This window comes from Anguilla anguilla, chromosome 9 (assembly GCF_013347855.1).
Source record: "Anguilla anguilla isolate fAngAng1 chromosome 9, fAngAng1.pri, whole genome shotgun sequence".
Lineage (NCBI taxonomy): Eukaryota > Metazoa > Chordata > Actinopteri > Anguilliformes > Anguillidae > Anguilla > Anguilla anguilla.
The window spans coordinates 3,904,146-3,931,394 of record NC_049209.1 but is presented as its reverse complement, the minus strand read 5'-3'; the positions used below and the strand labels follow the sequence as shown (position 1 = coordinate 3,931,394).

The window sequence follows — 27,249 nt, the reverse complement described above, 5'->3', positions numbered from 1 at the left end:
CCCCCCCCCCTCCCCCTGTCCCCCCCCCCCCCCCCCCCCCCCCCCCCCCGCCCAAACCGCCCCAACCAAAGTTCACAACCCCTCCAGCTTCGTCTCTCTCCTGGTTAAAGCCCACACCATGACACAACCTGGAGTCAGAGATGCATCACCCACCTACACAGTAATGCATATGTACTCACTTCAACTGTCTATTTTACCAGCTAACACCTCAGACTGTAACCTGCCCAACCCATTTTCACTGAGAGCCATAATTTCCATTACCATTCATTCTGTCTTACTTATTGCACTGGGCTGGCCAGTGGAGGATGGGCTCCCACTCAATAGCCAGGTTCCTCCTGAGATGTCCTTCCGTACGGGAGCTTCTCTTGCCACCATTTGAGTGTTTTTCCTCCCACTGGGGAGTTTTTTTATTTTATTTTATTTTATTTTTTAACCTCACTTGCTCACTGCTTGGTAATCCAGGCCTGGTTTTTGCTCAAACTTCCTTTCCATTCTCTTCCGTAAAGTGTCTTTGTGACAGTGTCTCTGCAGAAAGTGCTATACAAATAAAACTGAATTGAATTTAATTGAACGTTGAACAGCAGAGCGCCTAAAAGCAAGATAATCATCTCAAAAAAAAAAAAAAACGCCGTGTATTAAAATGGCAGAACAGAGTGGTGTAGGCTGCCTGGCACAGCACAAATGCTCTTAAGAGTGTTACTTGAGTGCATTACAGACACTAAAGCACTCAAACCAGTGAATTATAGGTACATCACAGGAACATGTAAATGAAAATAACATAAATTCCATATATGATATAAAAGCGTCTGGTAAAGTTTTAGAGTATGGTGTTTAATGCAAGGCTCAATTTGCTTGTGTGGGTGTATTTATGTATGCTGATGTGCTGAAATAGACTGTACGAACCTTGCAGTAACAGTCGGCCTTTTTTCTCCATTTTAAAAAATGGCTGCATCGCCGTGTGCCCGTCAAAAACGGACCATCCTGAAGCTGAGATGAGGAAGAAGAGGGGAAGAGGAAGATGAGACGAAGAACCCCTCAGAGGCAACGGTGAGTTCCTCCTCCTCACTTGGGGTTCCCCTCGGGCGTGGCTGTCCAATCACGCGGGCCAAGAGGAGGGTTGTCCAATCATGTGGGCCGAGAGGAGGGCTGTCCAATCACGCGTGCCGGTAGGAGGGCTGTCCAATCACGCGGGGCCGAGAGGAGGCAGCCTGAGGGTTTGCATTAGATGCTTCGCCGCTACTAAGGAAAAGGCCTTCATTCAAACAAAGAGGAGCGTGTGGGAATGGGCCTGAAAGAGAGGAACAGAAGCACTACGTGCTCTTTGTGTGCGTGTGTGTGTGTGCATGCATGAGTGTGAGTGTATCCTGTGTGTGCATGTGTGTGTGCTTGCATGCGTGTGTGTGTGTGTGTGTAGGGGGGGGGGGGGGGGGTAATGGGGTGGTGAGGCTTTGAGTCTCCAATGGTAAAGCCCCCCCACCCCCCAAATCCAGAAAATAAAAAAACCAAAGGAGGAGAACCCCCCCGCTGCGCTTCACTGTCGCCCCCTGTTGGCCTGAGAACGTCCTTCCACAGGCGGGAAACCGGGACGGGGGGCTCACTCCTTATCCCTGAAACACACAGAAAACAAAACATGAGCTACGGGCAGACATCACACCCCAATACAGTCACACAGAAACAGACCTCACACCCCAATACAGTCACACAGACACAGACCTCACACCCCAATACAGTCATACAGACACAGACCTCACACCCCAATACAGTCACACAGACACAGACCTCACACCCCAATACAGTCACACAGACACAGACCTCACACCCCAATACAGTCACACAGACACAGACCTCACACCCCAATAAAGGCACACAGACACAGACCTCACACCCCAATACAGTCACACAGACACAGACCTCACACCCCAATACAGTCACACAGACACAGACCTCACACCCCAATAAAGGCACACAGACACAGACCTCACACCCCAATACAGTCACACAGACACAGACCTCACACCCCAATACAGTCACACAGACACAGACCTCACCCCCCAATACAGTAACACAGACACAGACCTCACACCCCAATACAGTCACACAGACCTCACACCCCAATACAGTCACACAGAAACAGACCTCACACCCCAATACAGTCACACAGACACAGACCTCACACCCCAATACAGTCACACAGACACAGACCTCACACCCCAATACAGTCACACAGACACAGACCTCACACCCCAATAAAGTTACACAGACACAGACCTCACACCCCAATACAGTCACACAGACACAGACCTCACACCCCAATACAGTCACACAGACACAGACCTCACACCCCAATACAGTCACACAGAAACAGACCTCACACCCCAATACAGTCACACAGACACAGACCTCACACCCCAATACAGTCACACAGACACAGACCTCACACCCCAATACAGTCACACAGACACAGACCTCACACCCCAATACAGTCACACAGACACAGACCTCACACCCCAATAAAGTCACACAGACACAGACCCCACACCCCAATACAGTCACACAGACACAGACCCCACACCCCAATAAAGGCACACAGACACAGACTAAACAAGACTAAACAGAGGTTATAAGTAGACCTCACAACACACTGAATTCGCACAGGCGTGGCGTGGGGGGGGGGGGGGGGGGGTCGGGGGCGGGAGGAGGGGGGGGAGGCTGTTTGGGAAGCCGCGGCGGTGACTCAGCAAACAAAGGAAAGCGAAGCCTTCCGCACCGCGAGCGTGCGGCGGGAGGGGCTCGCATCAGCACACGAACGGGCCGGCGGGAACGGCGGGAACGGCGGGAACGGTGCGAAACGGCAACGCCGGAGGTGTTCTGATTTCATTTCCCCCGAGCCTCGACGCGCGGGCCCGTCTATGCCAGCCGGCCCCCAGCTCCCGCGCTTCCGAAAAAGACCTCGCGGAAGCGCTCCCGTCTGTCTGTTTACGTGCTCGTTTATTTATTCATCCATCCATCCATCCACGGCTCTTTCACACCTGCGGCTAACGTTCCGCGGGTGGGGGGTTTCCGGGACGACGGACCGCGCGGGACGGTAGCCGCGACGGCGGTTAGCGTTAGCGCGGATGCACATTTTCGCCGTTACCCAAAGTGGTGCGCGTGCCGATTCTGCTGCGGCAGCACTCTCGCGCGCCGCCCAAATGGCTCCCCGACCGGCTCTGCTACGGGGGGGGGCCTTACACACAGCCCTGCACACTCATATCGCCCTCTATATTTACGGCAAGGACAGTTATGAGAATATGGCTCCCGATAGTTCCCCCCCCCCCCCCCTTTTAAGGCAGAAACAGTCTTGTCTGTTCACCTCTTTACCAGCTACACAGAAAAATAAAATAAAATCTGTTTACTGGATATCTGCTTGCAGAACCGCAAAACCAAATGCATACGTGTGGCTAAATGGATTACTTAAATCACAGCAGATTAAATATTAAATTCCCGCACGCGCTGGTTTATTGCTTTTGGTCCCAGCGGCCTGAGGGCGTACATTTTTTTAGGTGCCTCCGGGGTTTTTGTAATGATAGCGGGAGCAAGGCCGCCGCCATCTTGAGTGACGCAGTCATCCTTTTGCATTAAAAATGGGGTTGGGGGGGGGGGGGGTGATGATCTCCCCGATCTCCCCGAGGACCAAACGACGCTCCTCAGTCTCTGACTCCGACTCTACTCTCCCCCTTTACTCTTCCCCTTTACTCTCCCCCTTTACTCTTCCACCGACTCTACTCTCCCCCTTTACTCTTCCACCGACTTTACTCTCCCCCTTCACTCTCCCCCTTCACTCTTCCACCGACTTTACTCTCCCCCTTCACTCTTCCCCTTTACTCTTCCACCGACTTTACTCTCCCCCTTCACTCTTCCCCTTTACTCTTCCACCGACTTTACTCTCCCCCTTCACTCTTCCCCTTTACTCTTCCACCGACTTTACTCTCCCCCTTTACTCTTCCACCGACTCTACTCTCCCCCTTTACTCTCTCCCTTTTACTCTTCCACCGACTTTACTCTCCCCCTTTTACTCTCCCCCTTTACTCTTCCACCGACTTTACTCTTCCCCTTCACTCTCCCCCTTTTCCACCGCAGACTGAGTGCTGTAAAGCAGTGCGCTGTAGTCAGAGTGTTACTCTCGTCAAACCATTCGCCGCAAAAAGACATCCTATCTGATAAATGTTTATTTTACCATCCGTTAGACAGCGCTAAGAAAGATAAGTCTAATTTATGAAGCATCGTTAATATTTGACAAGCCAAGTGTATCACCTTCTTTCCTTTCCTGAAGTGAGACTCCTCATTATTTCCTTGTGGCTGTGAACCAAACTTTCTAATGTACCTCAAACTACTCTGAAAAAAAGAGTTTAACAATACACGCCGGTGACTCACTTAATTCCCGTTGCCACATATAATGAGGACAATGTGTTACGTTTTTTTTTTTTTTAACATTGCTGAATCTGCCACAAATGTATCCTTCCTGACTCCCACAAAAAATATGGAAATTATACATTCTCCTTGATTATATAGGAGAGCACGGGATATATTAAGACACGGACTAATCGTCTCAGAAGGGGCTCTGTCAAAACACCGATTTATGCGTGGAGCTGCACGGAGAAACATGATACATTTAGGATTTCTTTTCTTTTTTTCTTCTTCTTCTTCTTCTTCTTCTTCTCCAGTTACAGTGTACTCCTCTATTTTCTGGTTGTGCGGCAGTAATTGAAAGATCATTATACCGGAGACACGGGGAATGCCCAAAACGGAGGCAGAAGAATCCAATATGACGTCTACTGGTTTTGATTTACGAGCGACGCGGAAAACAGTTTCTCGAATGGCCGCACTTCAGCAGGCAATAAAGACCAAGCTTATCGCCCACAGGAAGGTCCCAGAGACGCCCGGGGGGCCCGGGGGGCGGGGGCGGGGGGGGGCGGGGAACTCAGTCTTCAAAAGCCTTTCTAGCAAATGTGCTTTCTTAATGTACGTCCCGGAAAGATCTATTCATTAAAAAGCCACCACTGGGCAGGTTGTGGCCGACATCACTTCCTCTGACACACACACATAGCCGGCAGAGGAGCCCTGTTTGTGCAGTTTCTGCCCCCGTGGTCATGTCCGAGGACAGGCTTTGTCTGAATCCCTTCGGTGGCAAGTTGAAAGAAATGTAGAAATCTTTTGGGGAGCGAGATGCTAATAATATACATATTTAGTGCTATCGGTTATGTGCCTTCCAAACATATTAATTTTTCCATAAATTAACAATAAACCCACATGGTTTGTATGTGTGTGTGTGTGTGTGTGTGTGTGTGGGGAGGGGGGGGGGGTTCAGCTGAAATAGTAATATCCACAGAAAGTGGTTTCCATGGAGTAAAATGGCTCCAAAAAAAGACATGATTAATGATGAAGAGCAGACTACAGTGGTGGTCATTGGTAAAACAGTCAATAAATATCAATAAATATCTTGCCCTGACCCCTGTTATTTATTTGTTGATCAGAATACAATTTTTTTGCGAGGCCAGTGATCCCCACAGAGCTCACCAGGGGATTCCTGCTTCTTGACAATATACCACTTTACCAATATATCAATATCACAATTTAACAGCATACCACACTGTTGATTTTGGCTATGCCTCCGATTGATTCATTCAGATTCTTCAGCGTCATGACACTTTCTTGGTCCTAATGTTGAGAGACAACTGCAGCAAAGAGTCCAAATGCAAATTCCACACCCAACTCTAGAATCAACTATAGACAACTCTAACTCTAGTTGTTAGCTTAGCTTTCTTGTGCATGAACTAATGCCGCTACAACACACAGCTGGCCAAGAGACAGCTGAGCAGCCAATGGTCCAATTACTTTTGGTCCCCTAAAATAGGGAAATCATGTATACAAAGGACTGTAATTACTACGAAGTTCACCTGATATTGATGGAAACACCCTCAAATTAAATCCAACAGTTTGAACTCTAACTCTAACATATTCTGTGTTTCATTTCCAATCCAATTTGCTGCAGTACAGAGCCAAAACAACAAAAAAATTGCATCACTGTCCAAATACTTATGGACTGCACTGTAAACAGTACATAAATCATAAACATATAAATGAGGGAAAAACCATCATAATTCAGGAACTATACTCTATCATTCGGTCTGCCGGAGAGGTGGACTGGTCTCGGTTGTGCCGGCTGGTGGAGAGAGCACACGCACCTGGGTTGTGTTAACTAATCAGCCCAGGTGCTTAAAGGTGTGTTCCTGTCCACAGTTTGGGGCCGAGACCAATCCGCTTTCCCGGATGAACGGATGCTGCATATACCTGTATAACATCATCTTACGTGCTGCTAATCACACACACACACACACACACAAAAAACAATTCAGAAAACAAACCGAAAGCCAATACTTTCCAAAACAAAAGTAACAGTCGAAATACAATCAGGCCAGTTTATGGGGACAAAAAAACACAATACATGACTACCATAGCATCACTGACATCATAAGGACACATTTCAGAGAGTTTCACAAAGCGGTTTATCAGACCTAGCCTCAGTGCAAAAGAGAGGCAAGACACCAGCTCTGCACTAATATACTGCACAGCCTGAGAGAGTCCACGTTTTTTTTTCCCCCACCTACCAGCAGCGATCCCTAAACGCGTTCTTTATTTATTTACTTATTTATTTATTAATTTATTTATAATCTCCATTGTGTTTCCGCCCCCGGGTGCACTTCGCCACGTCTGCGGCGACTCGGTTGGCTACGGTCTGCGCTAATTAATAGCAACGGTTAGCGGAATGTCGGAGGTGCGCTGCCCGCTTGACAGCGCGCATCACTCTAATGTAATTTGATTTCTCTTTCGGGACCCAGAGGCTGTTGCGTTTAGGCTCCGCGAGCGAAACGCAACTTATCAGCGGAACGGGGGCCGCACGTGGGTTAATGCCTTGTGTCTAGACACTTGCAACGGCTTAAGAGAGAGACGAGAAGCTTTCCTGGATAATTCTTTTTGCACGCGCACACACACGCACACGCACGCAAGCACACGTACGCACGCGCGCACGCACACACACAAACCAAAAACGATGTTTTAATTAAGAGATAATGAAAAACAAAAACTCATTCCGCAAGAGGAAGGAAAAAAGCAAGACTCCACTAAAGCAGACTCATTCATTATTAATTATTAATTATGATTAATTATCAAAACTCACAGGCCATCGCATTTACCTTTCAGTGCAATTAGATATTCATCAGAATGTACAACATCGTAGTAATAATAATAAAAAAAATAATTATTATTATTTATATAGCACATCTCAGAATCATTGCATCAAAGAAATATAGAAACTAACCCGATAGTTAACAACAGAATTCTATTTGGGGTTTTTAATTTGGAGGGCAGTTGCTCATTCACATAATGGGAGGCCATGTTTCAGGTATACATCTGTCTGAACATTGCAACAATTTTCATGTCTGCCAGCAATCGTTCAGAGGTACACTGTGTACTAATGTAACTTGTCTGTGATTATCTCTTCTAGTTTCTTTTACAGAGCATTCATTACTAGGAAGAAACAAGACACGTAATTTGTGAATTTTGAGCACATATACCAGCCAAAGAAATCTACTCTCAATTCCCTGCAAAATAATCTATTTTGATTGTTAATTTTAAAAATATAAGCTGCCTGCCTTCAACCTTTTGTCTCCAGCCTGTTTGATTTTTCAGAAGTGCTCATTCTCAGTGTCTGGAACAAGGTAATTTGGGCAACATAAGGTATGTGCACAGCATTTAGTCTGGAGATTCTCATTGCTGATGAAAATAAATATATTTTGTGAATTAAGCTTTTCTCCGGTACCTATTCTTGCATGCGCCGTTCAAAGCATGGGTTGTTACTGGACCTATTTATCACTTCAAGATAAAATGTTATTTTTTATGATGATTAAACAGCTTTTTTTTTTTTTTTACTGCTGAATCAGAAGTACCATTTTAATAATTTGACCTGAATACAGAGAAGGTTACCGAATGTGAGACAAAAGTGTGCGTCGAAGTTTGGCGATGGCTGAGATATCCCCCAGGCTTGCGATGAACGTGAGATCGCCTCTGTCATTGTCATCACGAAGTCATTTGAGGCCTGAAGGGGTGTAGAAACGTAAGGTCCATTCATTCGGTCATTATTGTACGCTCAAGGCATGGTTGCTCTTGTTCAAGTCCTCTATAGCTGGGTTCCTCTCGAGAGTTCTTCCCACTGGTGAATTTTTTCTCGCCACCTTTTGAGGGTTTTATCCCCACTGGGAGTTTTTTTTTTTTCATCTCATGTACTTGCTATTTGGGTCAGGCCTGGTGTTTGCTCTGTTTGCTCTGTCTCTTGCCTCGCTACAAAGCGTCTTTGTGACAGTTCCCTGTGAAAAAAGCGCTATACAAATAAAATTGAATTTTACTGAATCATTGCTCATGTGATTTTGTGGTGTAACATCGTTTAGCTAACAATTGAAATCGATGCCTGGCTACCTTGTAACGATCAATGATACACTGCACCAATCCTAGAGGCAGGATTTTTCCCTCATCTATCTTTAAGGACTGATTCTGGTTCAACACTAAGAAGTTGCTGCCTTTGGAAAAAATAAATAAATAAACAGCAAGCAAGCAACTTCCTGGAACAGTAAGTTTATTCATAAGGAAAACTTTTCTAGTTGGAAACTTAGAGAATTTGTATTCCTGTTTCCATTTAAAATATATAATAATAATAATAATAATAATAATAATAATAATAATCAGCACGACTGGCAGAATGGTGAAGAAGACTGATAAATGAAGAATTGAAGACAAATTAATCTGCTTTTCAAATTTAATCATGCCAACACGCACACACTCACACACACACACACACAGACACAGTATCTGCTTGTACACTATTCAGCCACACTAAATGCCAGAGGTCCGCAATCCTACAATTCCCACAATTCCCTTGGACATTGATGAAGAAATTTACATGGGTTTGACTTATTTCCGTCTGCCCCGCCCCATTCATCAATTCATCTCACACCACGTGAGAAGTCCTTTCTCTTCATTATCCTTTCTCAGTTCCTTTAATGCTTTGTTGACTGGGTGAGTGAGAGAAAGAGATTGTGTGTGTGTGTGTGAGAGAGATGGAGAGAGAGGGAGAGAGAGGGAGAAAGAGAGGGAGAGACAGGGGGAGAGAGAGAGAGGAAAAGAGGGAGAGAGAGGAAGAGAGAGAGAGAGAGGGAGAGAGGGAGAGAGAGGAGGGGGAGAGAGAGAGAGAGAGGGAGAAAGAGGGGGAGAGAGAGAGAGGGAGAAAGAGAGAGAAAGAGAAGAAGAGAGAGAGAGAGGGAGAGAGAGGAAGAGAGAGAGAGAGAGAGGAAAAGAGGGAGAGAGAGGAAGAGAGAGAGAGAGAGAGGGAGAGAGAGAGAGGAAAAGAGGGAGAGAGAGGAAGAGAGAGAGAGAGAGGGAGAGAGGGAGAGAGAGAGCCCCAGCTTTCCCTGTCAGCGGCGGCGTGCTGGAGATCAATGGCGTCAGAGGCCAGAGGGGAAGTGAGCTAAAAGCATCGTTGGGTTACGCGCGCTTTGGCCCTGTCATGCATTAGAATGCTAGCACACGCAGTGTTCTGTGGGCTGGGGATGCATTCTTATAAGGGGGGGGGGGGGGGGGGGGGGGGTGAAATCACTGCATTGCAGGAGGCTAACAGGGCAGGCTGCTCTTCCTGTGAGATCACACCTCACCTGGAATTGCAAGAATGCTACATGATCACGCTGGGCTATCCGAATGCTTCAGCTACCCAGTGCTAATGAGATGGAGGTGCGTGTGTGTGTGTGTGTGTGTGTGTGTCCTGTGTGTGTGTTTCGCTGTGAGTCTGCGTGAGTCTGTGAGTGTGTGTGTGTGTGTATGTGAACAAACCCTTGGCATAAAAACAAAGAAAAAAAAAACATTTCTAGGCTAAAAAAATAATATGTATATTTTCAATTTAAACTCAAATAAAGGATCAAACAATCGCTGTCTTTGGGTCATGTTTCAACAGTTCTTCATTAGCTGCCCAAGAACCAGTATGTGCTTTCCTAACTGAGCTGCAGTCAGGAAGAGCACGGTGATATTAATGAGGTCAGAAGGGCTCCTGATGTGCGACATCTTCTCGAGCAACGCGTCTCGAGTGCCGTCCTACAAGAGGGCTAAAGCGATTGGCTCAAACTCTATAATCTGTTCTCCAACGTAAAACCAACTTTTTCTTTTTAAACCAAAAAAGTTGCCAATCACGGTGGTGCGGTGGTGTATTGGTTAGCACTGTTGCCTCACGGCAAGAAGGTCCTTGGTTCAAATCCTGGGGCCTTCCTGCGTGGAGTTTGCATGTTCTCCTTGTGTCCGTGTGGGTTTCCTCCCACAGTCCAAAGACATGCAGGCCAGTTTAACTGGTCTAAATTAGAGACTAAATTGCCCCTATGTATGAGTGTGTGAGTAATAGTGTGCGTACCCTGCGATGGACTGGCGGACAGTCCAGAGTGTATTCCTTCCTCTCGCCCAATGCATGCTGGGATAGGCTCCAGCACCTCTCGCGACCCTAACCATGAAGAGGCGAGTATAATGGATAATGGATCACGAAATCACGAAACTTACTTTCTCTGTGCAGTTTGAAGACGGTCCAAGACCGATGTCAACATAACATAAGAACATAATCGTGGTTTTCTTTTTATTGTTCTTCAGTGTTCCCATCACATCCCACTCATTCCCAGCATTAACACTCAAACTGCCAGTGGCGTTTTGACCATGTTAGCCCCACCTTTACTCTTTTACAGATCAGATGACTGCAATGAGAATGTACTCAAAAATAATTTCCCTTCAAACATTTATAAATCTTGAACATGCAAACCACTTTTTATTAAAAACGTTTTAACGTTAGTCAATAATATTTTAATATACTTTTTGTACTAACATAAAAAAAACCTCACATAATAATTGAGGTAAACAAGTCTAATATTTCACAGAAGCACTCTCGATAAAAATTGGCAGTCACGGTCCCAGCGACAACAAAAAAAAGGTAAACTCACGTTACCTGAAATCACCAGGACTGCTCTTTCTCACTGCTGCACACTGCGCCTCTTTAATCAAATTTAATGAGCGTAATCTGGGATCTTTCTCCTCGACTGCTGCTACCCAGCATCACAATGACTTCTTTTCATTTAATCACACAGTCTTTGCTGCGTGCTTTGGCGTGGGACTGGGGCTGTGTGGCACTGTGTTTAATGAACTGGATTCATGGGGTGTGAACCAGGGGTTGCAGGTTCTAATCTCTCTCCTGCTGGACCCTTGAGGAAGGCACTCAAAGTGAACCGCTTGGGTAAACGCGCAACACACGGTGATTGCATGTAAACTGTAAGCGATGCAAGTCATGTTAAAAAAGGAAAGTGAACTTGATTACAAAAAAGCATTACAACAACACACTTAAGGGAGGTGAATCTCGACAATGAGGCGAATAGGTATCACTTGGTGTGTGAAGAACGGACGCAGGTACAGCTGTTCTGACAATCTAAGCCAGGTGACCTTATCCAAAAAGGGCCAGAGTGGGTGTAGGATTTTTGTTTTAGCTGAACACCTGATTCTACTTCTCAAGGTCTTGACTGAAGACCATGATTGATTAGCTAATTAGTAGAACCAGGCGTCCATAGCGCTGGGCTAAAACAAAAACCACCACCCACTCCCTTTCCGGATAAGACCGGACACCCCTGATCGACACACAGGCACGTCCCGCACATACAGGTATGTCCCACAGGTACAGGTACGTCCCACAGGTACAGGTACGTCCCGCACATACAGGTATGTCCCGCAGGTACAGGTACGTCCCGCACGTACAGGTACGTCCCGCAGGAACAGGTATGTCCCACAGATACAGGGATGTCCCACAGGTACAGGTACTTCCCACAGGTACAGGTACATCCTACACATACTGGTACATCCACATGTACAGGTACGTCCCACATGTACAGGTACATCCCGCAGGTACAGGTACGTCCCGCAGGTACAGGTACGTCCCACGGGTACAGGTATGTCCCGCACATACAGGTACGTCCCACATGTACAGGTACTTCCCACAGGTACAGGTACATCCTACACATACTGGTACATCCACATGTACAGGTACGTCCCACATGTACAGGTACGTCCCACAGGTACAGGTACGTCCCACAGGTATGTCGTTCCTTTGAGCACACACACACACACACACACGCACGGGGCCGGCCTACCTGGAGAGCTCCATGGTGTCCTTGGTGAGGTAGACGATCCAGTAGACCAGGTTGAAGGCGCCGAAGGACAGGGGGAACAGGATGCGGGCGTACTTGTCGATGATGCTGGTGCCCGTCAGCAGGTTGTTGGCGGGCACCGCCGAGCCCTGCAGGAGGAACGCGGGCACCTGCTGCGGCGGGTACTGCTCGGCGGGCGAGTCCGCGGGCGCGGGCGCGGGCGCGGAGCTCGCCCTCTTCTTCAGGTTGCTGTTGGCGTCCGATTGGGGCTACGGGGAGCAGACGGGCACGTTAATTTTTCCGTTATCGCTTTTTGTTTTTTTTGTCCGCGTATTATTTTGGGTGTACGGCACAGAGCAGTTGTTGTTGTTTTTTTTTTGTCTTTCCTTTCTTCCCTTCTTTCTCCTGCTACTGCTAATCTGCATGATCTGTTGGCAAACAAATAAACACAGACTTCTCTGCACTCCATTTTAGAGACTCGGTGATTCACAGTATTTTGTGACAGAACGTGGAAAGGGTACTAAAACGCACCCCCCCCCCTCCCCCCCCCCAGTGATCTAACAAGCTCGATTACCAGGTTTGGCCGTGGGAGCGAGCTAATAAACTAGCCTCTGCGCTGTAGGAGGCCTTGTTATTTCTGCCGTTAAAACCCGCTCACAATTATTATCAGAGAAGCCTTTAAAAAAAAAAAAAAAAAAAGGCTTTCCACATTTTACTACATTCAACAGCGAGCGGCCTTTCTTCTTCAGTAAACTCCGCTCCGTGTCAAACGAGCAGCTTCTGTCGTGGGTGGAGAGATGGAGACGGACGGAAGGAGCTGCGGTTTTCCCGCTGGAATCGAAGAAGCCAGAACATTATCGTATGGTTAACGTTTATTTTTAGTTTAGCAGTAAGCACGGCTCCAGTGTTGGCCGCCTCCAAAATGTAAAAAATAAATAAATAAATAAATCAAATATAAAATAAAGAATTTATGCAGAGCTCAACCCACCAGCGTGCAGAACTCGAGCTCACGCCAGAAGGCATTTCCTGCCAAAAAATAAAAATAAAATAATAAAAATAAATAAATAAATAACGAAATAAAAGAATTCGAAATTATAACTATTTTAGCTATTTACCGCCAGAGAAACTGACGCCCAGCGCGGGCTCCGGGGAGAGAGGATTCCTCCAGGCTTTCCTCCGTCCGCCCGCCCGCCCGCCAACCCCGCCATCGAGCGGCTCACACCGCCGCAGGATTCGCTTTTTTTTTTTCCCGCGAGAACGTCCGGTCCGCGGCGAAGAAACTTCGCCTTTTCCGACACCGTTCCGTACGTGTGCGCGGGCGAGGGGGGGGTTGGTTGGGGGGGGAATGGACCAGCGCTGTCCCCCAGGGAACCGCGTCCAACTTTTGAGATGCTTACACAAGCATTCCAAGCCATTTCCCCTATTTTTTTTTTTTTTTATATATATTTTTATCATTATTATTATTATTTTTTTTGCAGGGCAGGGAAAGAAATTCTGAAATTCCCATTATTGCTATTATTATTTATGGGCTTATTTCGTTTTTTTCTTGCACACTATATGTGGACACAATCGAGTAAGGGACACATTACTGCATTTACAGTACCTTTTTATCTGCTACCTAATACACATGAAATGGGGAAAATGCTATTCTGGAACGCACTACCACTTAAAATGAACTGCGATTAATCACGGTCCAAAGGCAACGCTAACATAAGCACGAGGCAGATTGTTATTTATAATTAATGGCTGCTCATTTCGGTCTTATTTAAACAATTCAATCAGATCAATGTCACGACAATCTCCTTCCCCCGTTAAAGGTGATGTGAATAGGTTTTCTTTTTCTTTTTATCTTTTTTTTGTGGGGTGGGAGTGGGTGGGGGGTGAATGACTTCCATGACAGACCAGGTTAAAGCTGGTAATGTTAGCTGTTGAACACAGCGCACCCCCCCACCCCCACCCCCCCAGCCCCCGTTGCGGAGTGAGACTCCGCTGTGAAAACTCGCAGTTTTTTTTTCCGCCTTCACGCCGCTGCTATTTTTAAAATGACAACAGCCGCGGGTTCACGTGGGAATCGTCCCAGAAGGCTCTGCGCATAGCTACGCACTCCGCTCCCCGCGCCGCGCTAACATACTCTTTACCGCCATCAGCACGGAGGAGAAACTTGTTACCATGGAAATGAAGTAACTGTACAGCGCTGCTTCTTATTCATGACTGCAGTGGGAGATTGTTTGGTGAAAAGAAAAAGGCCTCAGCCCCCCCCCCCCCCCCCGCCCCCCCCCCCCCCCCCCCCCCCCCCCCCCCCCCCCCGCCCCCCCCCCCCCCCACCCCCCCCCCCCCGTCCCTTCTGGATTTGCGTGAGCGAAATACGTTGGGTTCCACTAGCAGGCCCCGCTGATCTCTCCCCTAGCGAACACACAGAAACGTGTGAAGAACGTTTGTCTCGTGGAATCCGAACAGGTGAGTGATGCATGAAAAAGGGACCGTTAAGAAAGAGGTCTGTGTTTTAGCCTTTAGCATTCGCAGGGTAATTTTATATTTTTTGTCTCCAAGCAACTCCCGCCTCGGTTACGTAACTCACCCGTTTGCGGGCTGCATAAAACAGGGTTGCGTTAAAAGCACAGCTCTCTGACACACGGGAAGAAAAGATGGTAAACGATGCAAATTGTTCCTTTTACGTAATACACTGCCTCTTTTTTTTTTTGTTACCTTGTCGTGATGCGCTTACATTATTCATATCTCCCAGTCACTTCCCGCTCTTCACAAAACACGTGACCGAGGGGCTGTAATATAAATTAGTGTTTCTTCTTCTCCAGTTGTTCTCTCGCTCCTTCCCTTTGTCTCCTAACCCGCTGCTCCTGCACGTAACCGCATCCCTCACACGGCCCGCCTGACCTCCCCCACAGCCCGCCTGACCCCCCCCCCCCCCCCCCCCCCCCCCGCCAAACTGCCCGGTTTATTTAAATTCCCTCCGTTATATAATCCGCCACTGGCGCGCTGCGAAAACGTTAGCGCAACGCCGCTCGGCAAAACCACTGCCTGTCCGCCCTCGTCTGACATGTCAATCCAGTTATCGGAGGGAGCGGAAGTTGGGCGGAAGTGTAGCACAATGGGTTAGGGAACTGGGCCTAAAGGTTGCAGGCTCGATTCCCAGGTAGAACAATGCCTTTGTACACTTCAGTAAAGGTACTTAGACTAAATTGCTTCAGTATGCATAACCATAAGGTGCCCAGAAATAGTGCATAAAAAGTTCTGTAATTTTCTACATGGTGAAACTAAAATGTATTAAAAATTATCTTTAAATACAAGCTTAGAATCTGCACTCGAACCACGTGAACTGTCTGCTTACAAGTCTACAGCCGTCGAGTACAGAGCCAAATCAAGAAAAACAAAACGTTGTGTCCCAAACATTATTGACTGCATTGCATTACCCAGCTGTATAAATGAATATGTAAAAATGCAAATGCTCCGTTTAAATCGCTCTGGATAAGAGCGTCTGCTGAACACCTGTACGGTAACGGTGGGTGTGGGGTTATGGGGTTCGGGGAGCGTTACCGTGACGACCTGCTCCTCCTCGTTGGCAGCGGCGGCGGCCTCCATCGCGGCGGCTTTCTGGGCGGCGGCCTTGCGCAGCGCCCGGTTGGCCTGCAGCGTGGAGAAGTAGTTGACGGCGGCGAACTCGATGAGGGCGGAGAAGACGAAGGCGAAGCAGACGGCGATGAACCAGTCCATGGCCGTGGCGTAGGAGACCTTGGGCAGCGAGTGCCTGGCACTTATGCTAAGGGTAGTCATGGTGAGGACCGTAGTGATACCTGGGAAAATGCCAGAGAGGGGTAGTTTAGGCACGGAGAGTGGTGTGGAAAAGGGCATCAGGGACCAAGGGAAGGCTTTCACTCTAATCCACACGGAACAGTGTCCTTAACCCTTTGAAGAACAGCTTTTTTGGAGTTTTTTTTTTATTTTTTTCCAAAATTCCAAGTCAGTGTTCTAGAACTCCACTGCTCTCAGTTACCAGCAGCGATTGTGACATCAGCATTAGAATGTTCAGCTAGGAATGTTCAGGGAAGAACATTCTAATCACATATTTGTGATCGTACACCAGTTAACAGGGTACAAACAACCATGGGCTGGTTTCTTTTTTTTTACTCATTTACTCATTTTTTCAGCATGACTCAACTAAGGTGTTGACGTTGCTGAACAAAGTGTTGCTCAAAGTTAAGCACAGAGCTACGCGGTGATTACAGTGACCTCCTCCCTCCTCCCTCCTCCCCTAACAGTCGCAGTGGAATAACTGACCCATCATTTCCTCGCTTACTGGCTGTCAGAGGCGATAACTCCCCACAGAAAGCCGCCATTGAAGCCCGCGTCAGCGCTACCGCACAGCCCGTAATCTGAACACACATGAACTTGCGTGCAGAGGAACGGATTAAGGGGAAGCAATTCACTGTCGGTTCAGGCCAGTCCCCCTTCCATAAGATAAAGATAATCCCTGCATGTGCAGGAGCATTCCACAGTGCGACAGGACTCGAACTGGCACGGGTTTCAAAGGGGACTTTCAGGGCATAAATTAAATTCATCAAATCATTACAATCACACAATCATTTTCACAATCATGTTTCGCTGAATGTGAACTGAAAGTATAATGAAATTTATGGGTTATATGGGGTTTGGGGTTTTTGGTGTGGTTTTAACTCCTGCCACATGGTTATTGTTGTGCCATAATTAGCTTGTAATATATACAATTTTAGGGTATGGCAGGGAATTATTAACATCCCACAAGCAGTTAATTCTCACTGCTCATCCACAACAAAGGAAAATCCAAAATATTCTAAAGTAGGTGAACTTGCAATAACAATGAACTAAAATACACAAATTGTTACTGATAAATATAATGTAAATGTTACATGAATATTACATTGTCTAATAATTCTAACTGCTGCAACTGTTACAAGGCTTGTGCCTGGTCTATATTAAACATTCTGAAATATTGATTGTTTTTTTTTTGTTTTTTTTTTTACCATACCCTCACCGGGAGGGGTGGTGAAGACCATACCCTCACAGGGAACATTTTTAAGAATAATTTAAGTAAAGGTTTTGTGAATGAGGCTCAATGTAAGCTATGGGAAAGCAAAATCAGATGAGTGTTGTGGCTCCTCTTCCACCATGAAAAAAAACTTCCTATTTTCGTAAAGCACTAGACTTAACAAGTCAAATGCATGTAATGCATGCATTACATTAACTTAAAATAAATAAATAAATAAATAAATAAATAAATAAAAACATTTCCACTAATAATGATGGCAGAGAGATCTTATATCACCCAGCCCCATATAACCCCTGAGTTCCACTATTAAAATCCTAGCGGGAGAAGACAAATGCCTCATTCACAAACTTTCAACAGTAGTTAAGACAGAGCGATGCTTCCTGAACCAGATAATTGGTGGAGCTACGATGTGCTACTTACACAGATCAATCCAAGACCTCCTGCTCAGAGGAATCCGATATTAGGGAACGCTGCGTGACAGCGGTCCAACATTATGACGGATTCAAACCGCGTTGTTCCGAAAGGTTAACTCACATCTAAGGCTTTGCTGTCACTTTGATTTGTGAAAAACACATAATAGCTCCACCCAGAACTTCTCCTTCACTTTATAACCACTTGACAATTGTGGTTCAGCTAAAGAGCTGTCAACAGGTCATGCTGAATTTAGAACACCCTTGAAAAGGCATCTGGTATATTTTAATATTACAAATTTATACATTTTTACTTTTTTTTTTTTTTTAAATCTACAAGAGCCCTTGATTTCAGAAAATCAAGGGCTTTAAGGCCTTTAATTCAGAAATGCACCAATGTCCAAAACCTTCATCAGGTACTGAGCTCTACTTGCAATTTGAGAGGCTGTTCAAGCTGAGTTTACTACATAGTCAAAAAATGTAATGTAGGCTGATTTTTTATTTTCATTTTTAGAGTACGTCAAACTTTATTTCCAGCTATAGCCAAACAAACGAATCAGAATCTGGGAGTCCTCAACGGGACGCTTTCAAGCTTGAGCCTGAAGACAAAGCCAAAACCATCAAACTCAGAAAAGGCTCAAAAGACATTATAAAATAGAAGGTCTTTGAAGCTTTTGGACACGATCCATTTAGAATCTCGGGCTTATTTTTTTAAGTAACCGAGACAACCAGACACAGAGGAACATAGACGTCGGTGACGGACGATGGACCCTACCAGCCATGGTTCGTGCGGGGATGGACTCTTTGTTTATCCAGAACACAACTTGCGACATCATAACGGTCATGAACATGGGGATGTATGTCTGAATGAGATAGAAACCTATTTTCCTTTCCAGGAAAAAATAGATGACCTGCACAGAGTACTCTCCTGAAATGAAGACAGGATGAAGACAGAGGACATGGATCAGCACAGGTGAAAAGATGGAGACTTACATGAAACAGGTTTCCCATACTAACCAAAAGTAGCTAAATTAATAGGAAAATATTATCATCAAAGTAGGTTCCAAATATTTGGTTCTGGGATGCTTGATATAGCTGGGCTACTATTTAATACTCCAATTAACTGTTATTTTCACTGATTTTATACTATTAATACTGGGGACAAGATGAGTGAAGGATACAGGATCGTGTTCCTTCTCCTAAGCAAGATCACTTTTTCATTTTTATTTTGCATTTAAGTTAGCATCTCTCATTAATGCACAAGAGAGAATCTGTAGCTGCAGCGGAATGTACAGGAATGAATACAGATGAGATTTGAGCTGTACAAATTAACAACAGGACATTACTCTGCATAACGGCATCAGGAGAGCACGGGCTAATTCAATACACCTTTTACGACGCACTTCCCTGCCTGAAAAATATTCTGGAGCGGGAAAGTTACGTCGCCATTTTATTAACAAGTTCATGATTAATAATATGAGATCCTAACTCCTTATCCTGGCTGTAATTTCGTATTCTGCAAACTAAGGTTCTGATAACGCTCACGGGAAGGGTCAAATAAAAACGCTAAAACGTTAAATTTATTAACATCAGTTAACAAACTTAATGTGCTATTGCCTTGCTTTGTATCATGACTGTTACCACCCCCACCCCCACCCCACCCAACCTCAGCTTTGACTTTCTGCAGGAATTCAAAAATCAATCAGTAAATACATGAATAAGCAATGTACTGCCATTCTTAGTCTCAAATCTGGCACTGCATGTCTGAGGCTCTGATTGGCTGTCGTTACTAATTCACTCTGCTCGTCTGAGACTCTGATTGGTTGTCGTTACTAATTCACTCTGCTTGTCTGAGACTCTGATTGGCTGTCGTTACTAATTCACTCTGCTCGTCTGAGACTCTGATTGGCTGTCGTTACCAATTCACACTGCACGTCTGAGACTCTGATTGGCTGTCGTTACCAATTCACACTGCACGTCTGAGACTCTGATTGGCTGTAGTTACTGATTCACAGTGAAGTAGAGCCCTCTCGTTTCAGTATGGTGAAAGAAAGAAAGCTTAATTGTTAAAAGCTAACCAAGGCTAAACACACCCCCGCCAGGCACAGAAGCTCAGTTCCTCCTCTTCCCTCACTGTATACTAATAAACCTCCCACTGCAGTAAATTACAGACTACTTACAGAATAACAATCTACCCACCAGTTATGGGGCACGGAATAAAGTATGTGAACAACAACACTGGACTTTTAAGCAGCAAGTACAGTTCGGTTACACTGAAGACATCTTAGATGCACACTAGATGGAAACGTATCTGCACGAAGAAGACTTTATACACAGTCCGTCAAAATCAGTGATGGGAGACAAAATAAAATGCTAAAATGGGAACCGGCTATATGAGGGTTCGACACATTCAATAGCCTACCCAGATATAGGGCGTCTGTTTAGCTTCTGCTCCCCACTGCTCTGGGAGGTCATGCTTGCAAATACGAGGCTGTGCTACATTGCAATCAACACAATATCTGCCTGCCCACCTATGAACTGGCAACTCATTTCTATCCCCTGCAGAGGACATGAGTTTCTGGTCTTATTCTCAGGAAGCATTCATTCTACTATGATGAAACCTACACTACAAAGGATGTTCAATAAAAAGAAAATAAATAAGATTTTTGAAAATATATTCACTGCCAACACATTTTTGTGGTCCAAGACATCTTGTATTCTGTGGAAAAACTAAAATACTTAAAACATTTTTTTTTTTCCAAATGCATATTTTAAATTTAATTGTCTTCCACAAGTTCCTTCCCCAACGCAAAGTTTCTGGGATATCTCCCAACTCCTCGCTTAACTTCCGACAACAAAGGAACTGGCTACGTTGGGGAAACAGAGGGTGCCGGTGGCTCCAGACAAAGACTGCGCAGGCTGCTTACAAGCCGCCGTGTATTAAGTCTTACAACAACAGCCAGAGGAAACAGAAATAACCCAGAGGAAGACACAAACAAAAAACGAACCAAAAAAAAAAGCGCTCCTACAAAATCACCTGAAATAATCCCACCCGAGCTGACTACAGGAGACATGTTTTCTGTTGCTACTGTTGCCCAGAGTGTTCATTCTAGGTTAATCCTTGTAAAGGACCACACCCCCACAACTGGCCTCCTATGATGTCACAAAGGCAGAAACGTGACTTCATAATCAGTTCATATTTTGGACGAACAGTAGCCTAACTGCGCACATGCTAACTTATAAACGTTGCCATATGGCTCGCTAGCCTTATAGACTTGAAAGCCAATTAATTATTCTAAATGGCTTGGGTGCACAGCCACTCAACTTACAAAATTGCATGGTTCACTTTGCTACATGTTTAATATCACAACTGATTTTTAAACGTATTTGGGAAAACCCCAAAAAACTCAAAACTCCTTTAAAAAGTACATTTACTTAGTAGTTAAAACATTTTTGGGAAAATACTGAACCCTAATAATCACTGAGACATTGGTACAGCTGGAACTAGATCCCAAAACCTGTGAGCACAACAGACCAAACTCAAACAATGTCTCAGTGTGATTCCTCTTGTCTTATGCAACCTTGCTATTGTCTAAAATATTAAAGTACATTAAAAAAAAAAAAACAGGTGAATTTCGGGACAAGTTTCATAGAACCTACAACCTAATGTTCTTCAACCACAATACCTACACCACCAGTACACCAGCACAGTGATGTTTGAACCTAGCTTCAGTGCAGAAAGCTGACAACACGCCACACAGTTCATGCATGGGCTACCCAGCAGAGCCCCATCGCCCTCGTTAAGCAACCACATACAGAGGGAGTGTGTGTGTGTGTGTGTGTGTGTGAGAGAAAGGGAGAGAGGGAGGGAAGGAGGGAGAGACAGAGTGAGGGAGAGAGTGAGAGAGGGGGAGATAGAGAGAGAGAGAGAGAGAGAGAGAGAGAGAGGGAGATGAAGAGTGAGGGGGGGAGAGGGAGAGAGAGAGAGAGAGAGAGAGAGAGAGAGAGAGAGAGAGAGAGCTTGGAGTGTACAAGTCAGTAAGCCACAGAGGGGTTAAATAGGCTTGAGGCATCGGTGTGCTTTTGAAGGCAAAATGCAAGGTACAAATTAGCTTCACTCAGCTAAGCCTCTTAGACGGATGCTAAGGGAAGCCGGTAGTGCTGCCGAGTTCAGGGAAGGGTCCTGCGACGTCACACGACCACAATGCACTGCGTGCGGCGCCCTGATGAGGCACTTCTCCCTCTCCTGCCACACTCCTCCCTCGCCAGTCAACAACAGCGTGCTCTCTCGCTACCCACGGCTTCCGTGGGTCCTCCATTATCCATTGTGTGTTTTATCTAAAGCAGCCTTCTAATGAATTAAGTACATTTGCAGAATTTTGAAATGTCACTCCCACTGTCTTGCAAAGGTGCATTTATCCCAAATTTCAAATGCCAAAGGAAACATTAATAAAGGTAAATAAAGCAATTATCCTTGCTTTTTGGAGAGGCCCTGTTTGGTTTATAGAGTTATGGAAGGACAAACTACATAAAATAACAAAAATAAAAATGTAAAAAAAAACTCCTCAAATAAAACCTCAGCGTTATCTCTCTTCTTCTTCTAAAAAAAAAAATACACAGCAGGACGCTTGCGGTTAATGAGTTTTCTGTAGATTCACGGATTCCAACAGATGTAAACTTCAATCCATGCTAATGATTTGTATCTTTCTGTGGAGGGGCCCGGTGGAACTGCTGACGAACCACAGAGAAAAGGCACAAAGACCGGCGAAATCTACAAAGGCCAGCGGACGTGCTCTAATGCGGCAAATTAAAATCTAAAGAAATCGAACAGGACCGAAGTGAAAACTTAGAGGAAAACTTTAAGGTCGGACCTGACGCAATCTAGCATGATGTAACGCCAACAAGAGAAGCTAGCTGGTAAACAAAGCTCTCTCTCTCTGAACAAGCCTACTTCAGTATTGGAATCCTTTACTGAAGCTTGTTTTTCCAATAGAGAGGAAATTACAATGATCGCACGTGCAAATCTGATCATATCCTTCAAGTCTGGTTCAAGAAAAATGCAAAAAGAAAATAATAATAATAATAATAATCATAATAATAATAATAATAATCATAATAAATACATCACAATTATGGAATAAACATAAACTGTTTTAGTAAACCAAACTTTTGAATGGCCCTTTTTTAAACAGAAAATATTACAAAGTTTTTTTTTTTGAATGCAATGAACCCTGAGGAATTCTGGGTAACCCTGTTAGATGTAAACACAACACACGAGACGGTGACGCACCATGACACACGGGCGGACCTCGGACAGAAATTTAATTTCGGGGGCCTACCAAACACAGTTCGAGCGGGAACCGATTCCTTATTGATCCAAAATGAGACCTGAGAAAGTATTACGGTCATTATGCACGGAATGTATGTCTGAATCAAGAAGAAGCCCATCTTCCTCTGGAGGTGGAAGTAAACTGTCATAATTATGTATTCACCTGTCAGAAAACAAACGGAATTTGGCATGTAGCATTTCGACATGTAGAGTTAAAAAAAAAAAAATGAAAATAAAAACATGACAAAATAAATATTATCAGCACTTCAACTTAAATGTTGAATTATGTAACAGCTGGTTGTACTCTGAAGTAAACAGTAAACATGAGCACTGACCACAGCAAGCACCAGGCTGTACACTGCAATAAAAACCCAATGCAAGGCATATAAAAGAACACTGAAATAGCACTGAACACTAATTCTACAAACGTGTTTCTTAGTTATATCTATGTCTAATAACTTAGAGTAAAGATCTGGTATAGAGCATGGTAGTAAGAATGATTTGAACTTTTCTGCTAAATCCAATGTATTTTAGCAATGGTCTACACATAATTCCGCTCATTGCATGCAGGTGCTCCTTACCTGTGTTGGATTTTAATCTCTCAGTGGACACTGTCTGCCCTATAAGATCATACTGGAGCAAGCTCGACGACTCCTCTGGCACCTCTACTGATAACAAGGGGCCTTTCTTCCAGGTATAAACGATTTCACTGATGGGATAGGCGTCTACATTTTGAGTAAACAAGACATGGTCAACAATCATGGTTGGGAACACAACTGTCTTGATCAAGATTCTCTCTGCTCAATGAAAGGTGACTTACAGCTACCAAACTTGAGGGGACAGGCGTGTCCATCCATGGGAAAGTTCATCAACCTCATTGGGCATTCTGCATTAATAGTTAGTCTGTAATCGAAGTAAAAAATAAAAATTTAAACATTCGAATCCATTGTATTCTGAAGAGATAAAGGACATTATACAGACTCTACCGGTCGTTACGTATTCACAACTAAAATGTCACAGCAACGAATGAGAGCATGATAGGGTTTCTGCTAAGTTTTTTGCGCAAACGACAGCAAATAATCGACTCAACCAATTTCCACTGAAAGAGGAGGAACAACTAGTTAATCGGTGGCGTTGTGGAAAAAGCAGAAAGCTGTCGTGTGCTCTGAAATCCTGGCGACAGACTTTTAAAGAACAGAGCATACGGCCTCACCGTGAGACAGATCTATTTTGGAAAGCGGGAGGGGTTGGGGAGGGGGGGGGACCGCGCGTTCCGCTACCTCATGGTGTACAGGACAGTTCCGTTCTGCATGATGCGGAACAGCTTGTTGGGAGTGGTCATGTTGTGAGAGATGGACCTCTTGCCGTTCCGGAAGAAGGTGTCCGGCGTCCAGATCTTGCTGACCATGAGGTTGTTCAGCCGGAGGATCTCGATGGGGCCCTCGAACCGCAACCGCTCGTCCACCCACGTTTGCCGGAAGAACACGTCTATCGTGTACTCCTACAACGCGGCGGTTCACAACCAGTGGTTACTATGATTACGTCTTATCTAAAACAATAAACGTGTCCATATGCTCGTATTTAAATAACACCATGTGTCCATACATTACTCTACAAAATGGCGTTTGTTTTCAAACGCATTACACTGTGCCTCTCTCAAAAAACTTTTTTATGGCAAATACAGAAACGCTTGTGCGCATCTTGCAGCTGATATTAAGGCTAAGCCTTTTTTTTAAAATAAATAAATCCATGCAACATCATAAATGTGACGTGTGATGGATTCAAATCCAGAATGCTGTTAATGGCAGTTAAATATAGATCACTTCCGACTCTGAAATTGAGTAAGTCTGCATATGTGTATATATATGTGCGTGTGTGTGTGTGTGTGTGTGTATATATATATATACATGTATATATACTGCTTAAAGATATACAGCAGTATCACATGGGGGCTGAAATGGCTTTAGATGCAGTGGTGAAAGTAAAGAGCGCGTTGGAAATGAAGCACTCGACCGAGAGCTCTCCACTGACAGGGGATTGTCAGATTAAAATCCCTAATCTTCTCTAATGACATTCTGCTCAAAGGCCAGAATGGTGAAGACAGGGTGGACATGACTTGAGGCACTGGACACGCTTTGGAGCATGGAGCGTCCAGCAGTTCTGTTAGCTGGTCCACAGGAACACAAACATACACATGAACGTATAAATTTGCGTTTGGGGCATTATTAACCCTTGTCAGGAAATTTCTCTCCCGCCAACTTTGCATGCAAGAACATACATATGCATAAAAAAAATATTTAAAAAATAAACATACCATTTCAACATCTGAAACGGGACCAAAGCTTGTGACAAAGATGTCAGTTTTTACTTCAGTAACAGGACCTATAAAGAATGCATTGTTAAGGAATGGTATTTCTTATAAACCTTTACCAAGAATCTATCTAAGCAAAAAATAAATAAATAAAAATGACTAAGTATCCAATATCTCGGTGTGCCTCGTTAAAGATACAACAGGTTGCTTGAAATGCAGTGATTTTAATGCTGTCATTTTGCAATAAGTCTGGCAACTGTTCAGAACGTCAATCGATGAATTAATTCATGTTTCTGCTTTTTAATGTTTCGTTTGTCTAGAGTGAAACTTAATTGTCAGCGTAAAATGTAAATGGCTGAGCATTAAGCACCAGTCAACGTCAAACAAATGGCGGTTATCAAAAATACCTACTCACTGAAAGTAAACTTTTTCTGCATTCAATGTTTCGATCTCTTAAACTCCATTACTATTCACCTGTTACCACAAAGCAAGTGCTTTACCTCCAAATCCCGGTCGAAGTCTGTTGTCATAGCCATCTAGAAGCCTGTCCAACACACGCGTGATGTTATCCAAATAGACACTCGCTTCAGTCCGCTGGTTTCCCCAAACATTGCCAGCACTACAAAAATAACATACTATTTGTAGTCTTTGTTGGCTCTTTCCAAACTCAAAAAAACTGTCTCACACCTTGTTCAATTACTGTACAAATCACAAAGCCTGGCATAACCGTCAATTACTGTGAAGAATAAACAAAGATATAAAAACAAATATCCATTGCTTCAAAAAAACGCATTAAGTGAAGGAAGAGGCTGCTGCTATATGTTAAACGCACACCATTAGCTACTCACCAAGACAGGAAAATGCAAGCGAAGAGGAAAGCCATGCCCGGCGAACAGTCTACAGCCAAAAAGCCCTTGTCAACTGTCATAATTTGCATAGTCCATATTTCAGTGCTGATAAAATTCAGATCCCAAGTCCTTGCGTAAATCGAGAAGCTATTTGAAGCTATCCTCATCGACTTGCCTAGCGCGACAGTGCCTCATCTGACCAGCTCAGTAGAAAAACTAAAGAGTTTTAAGAGACGGAAGCGCGGGGACGGACAGCATTGACAATAATCGAATAGGGCATTATGGGAGATTAGAAGGAAGAAATCCACGGATAGTTTTGGCAGGGAATTAGCAAGGACCCGTTTGGAGATTTGGAGAAGACTCAAATGTCCCGCTGCCGGAGATTACGCCAGAGATGGTTTCAGTTTCTCCGAGAGAAAGAGAGAGAGAGAGAGAGCGAGCGCGCGCACTCTACAGATGTTAATTCATAATAAAGTTCAAAAGAGTCTAAAGCTCCATATTGTGCAGTGACCTTGCGCATATCCGCCGGGGATTTCCCTTTTTCATTCACAGTCAGATTGTGTCTACACTAGTTTGTTTTCATATTTTTGTTATCTATTTTGTTTTTAAATTTGTATTTTCAAAAAGAAAGCAACCGAACCACACTGACACTGTAAAGAGAAGTCACAAAGATGCGAAGCAGAGGAAGGAGGAGCCATGTGTATTTTTCACCAAAACATCCCATCCTGAGACACCTGCGTGGATTAGGTTTATAGGCGGTGGTGTTTAATCTCATAAAAACGGAGGTTTTTTTTTTCGTCTCATGGGAAAATGCGACGACAGACATGCACGTGTTGCCTATTTTGAATGTATGGTTGGTAGGCTACTGCACAGGTATTCATACACGTGTGGGGAAATGATTAAATGCAGTTAGACTAAATTTATTGCAGATGTTTGCCCAGGCCCCTGATATTCTTGGCAGCAAATTAAAATGATTAAAAAAAACGTTTTTAATAATTTATTCATGCTTAACGAATGGGGCTCATTGCTTAATTACTGAATTCAAATTATATGTGTTTGTAT

The 27,249-nt window shown here is 44.6% G+C and overlaps 1 protein-coding gene across 1 annotated transcript; it reads right to left on the bottom strand.

The window, feature by feature from the left end:
• Positions 1–1,476: 1,476 nt before the first annotated feature.
• Positions 1,477–26,935, bottom strand: gabra6b (gamma-aminobutyric acid type A receptor subunit alpha6b). The gene is made up of 10 exons (XM_035433766.1): positions 26,188–26,935; positions 25,840–25,958; positions 25,343–25,410; positions 24,309–24,529; positions 23,849–23,931; positions 23,610–23,753; positions 23,039–23,191; positions 15,801–16,057; positions 12,252–12,517; positions 1,477–1,607 (listed from the first exon to the last, which is right to left on the bottom strand). Exons 1-10 carry the CDS (start codon positions 26,352–26,354, stop codon positions 1,595–1,597), a joined length of 1,491 nt encoding a protein of 496 aa, XP_035289657.1. The 5' UTR covers positions 26,355–26,935; the 3' UTR covers positions 1,477–1,594.
• Between the last annotated feature and the right edge of the window lie 314 nt (positions 26,936–27,249).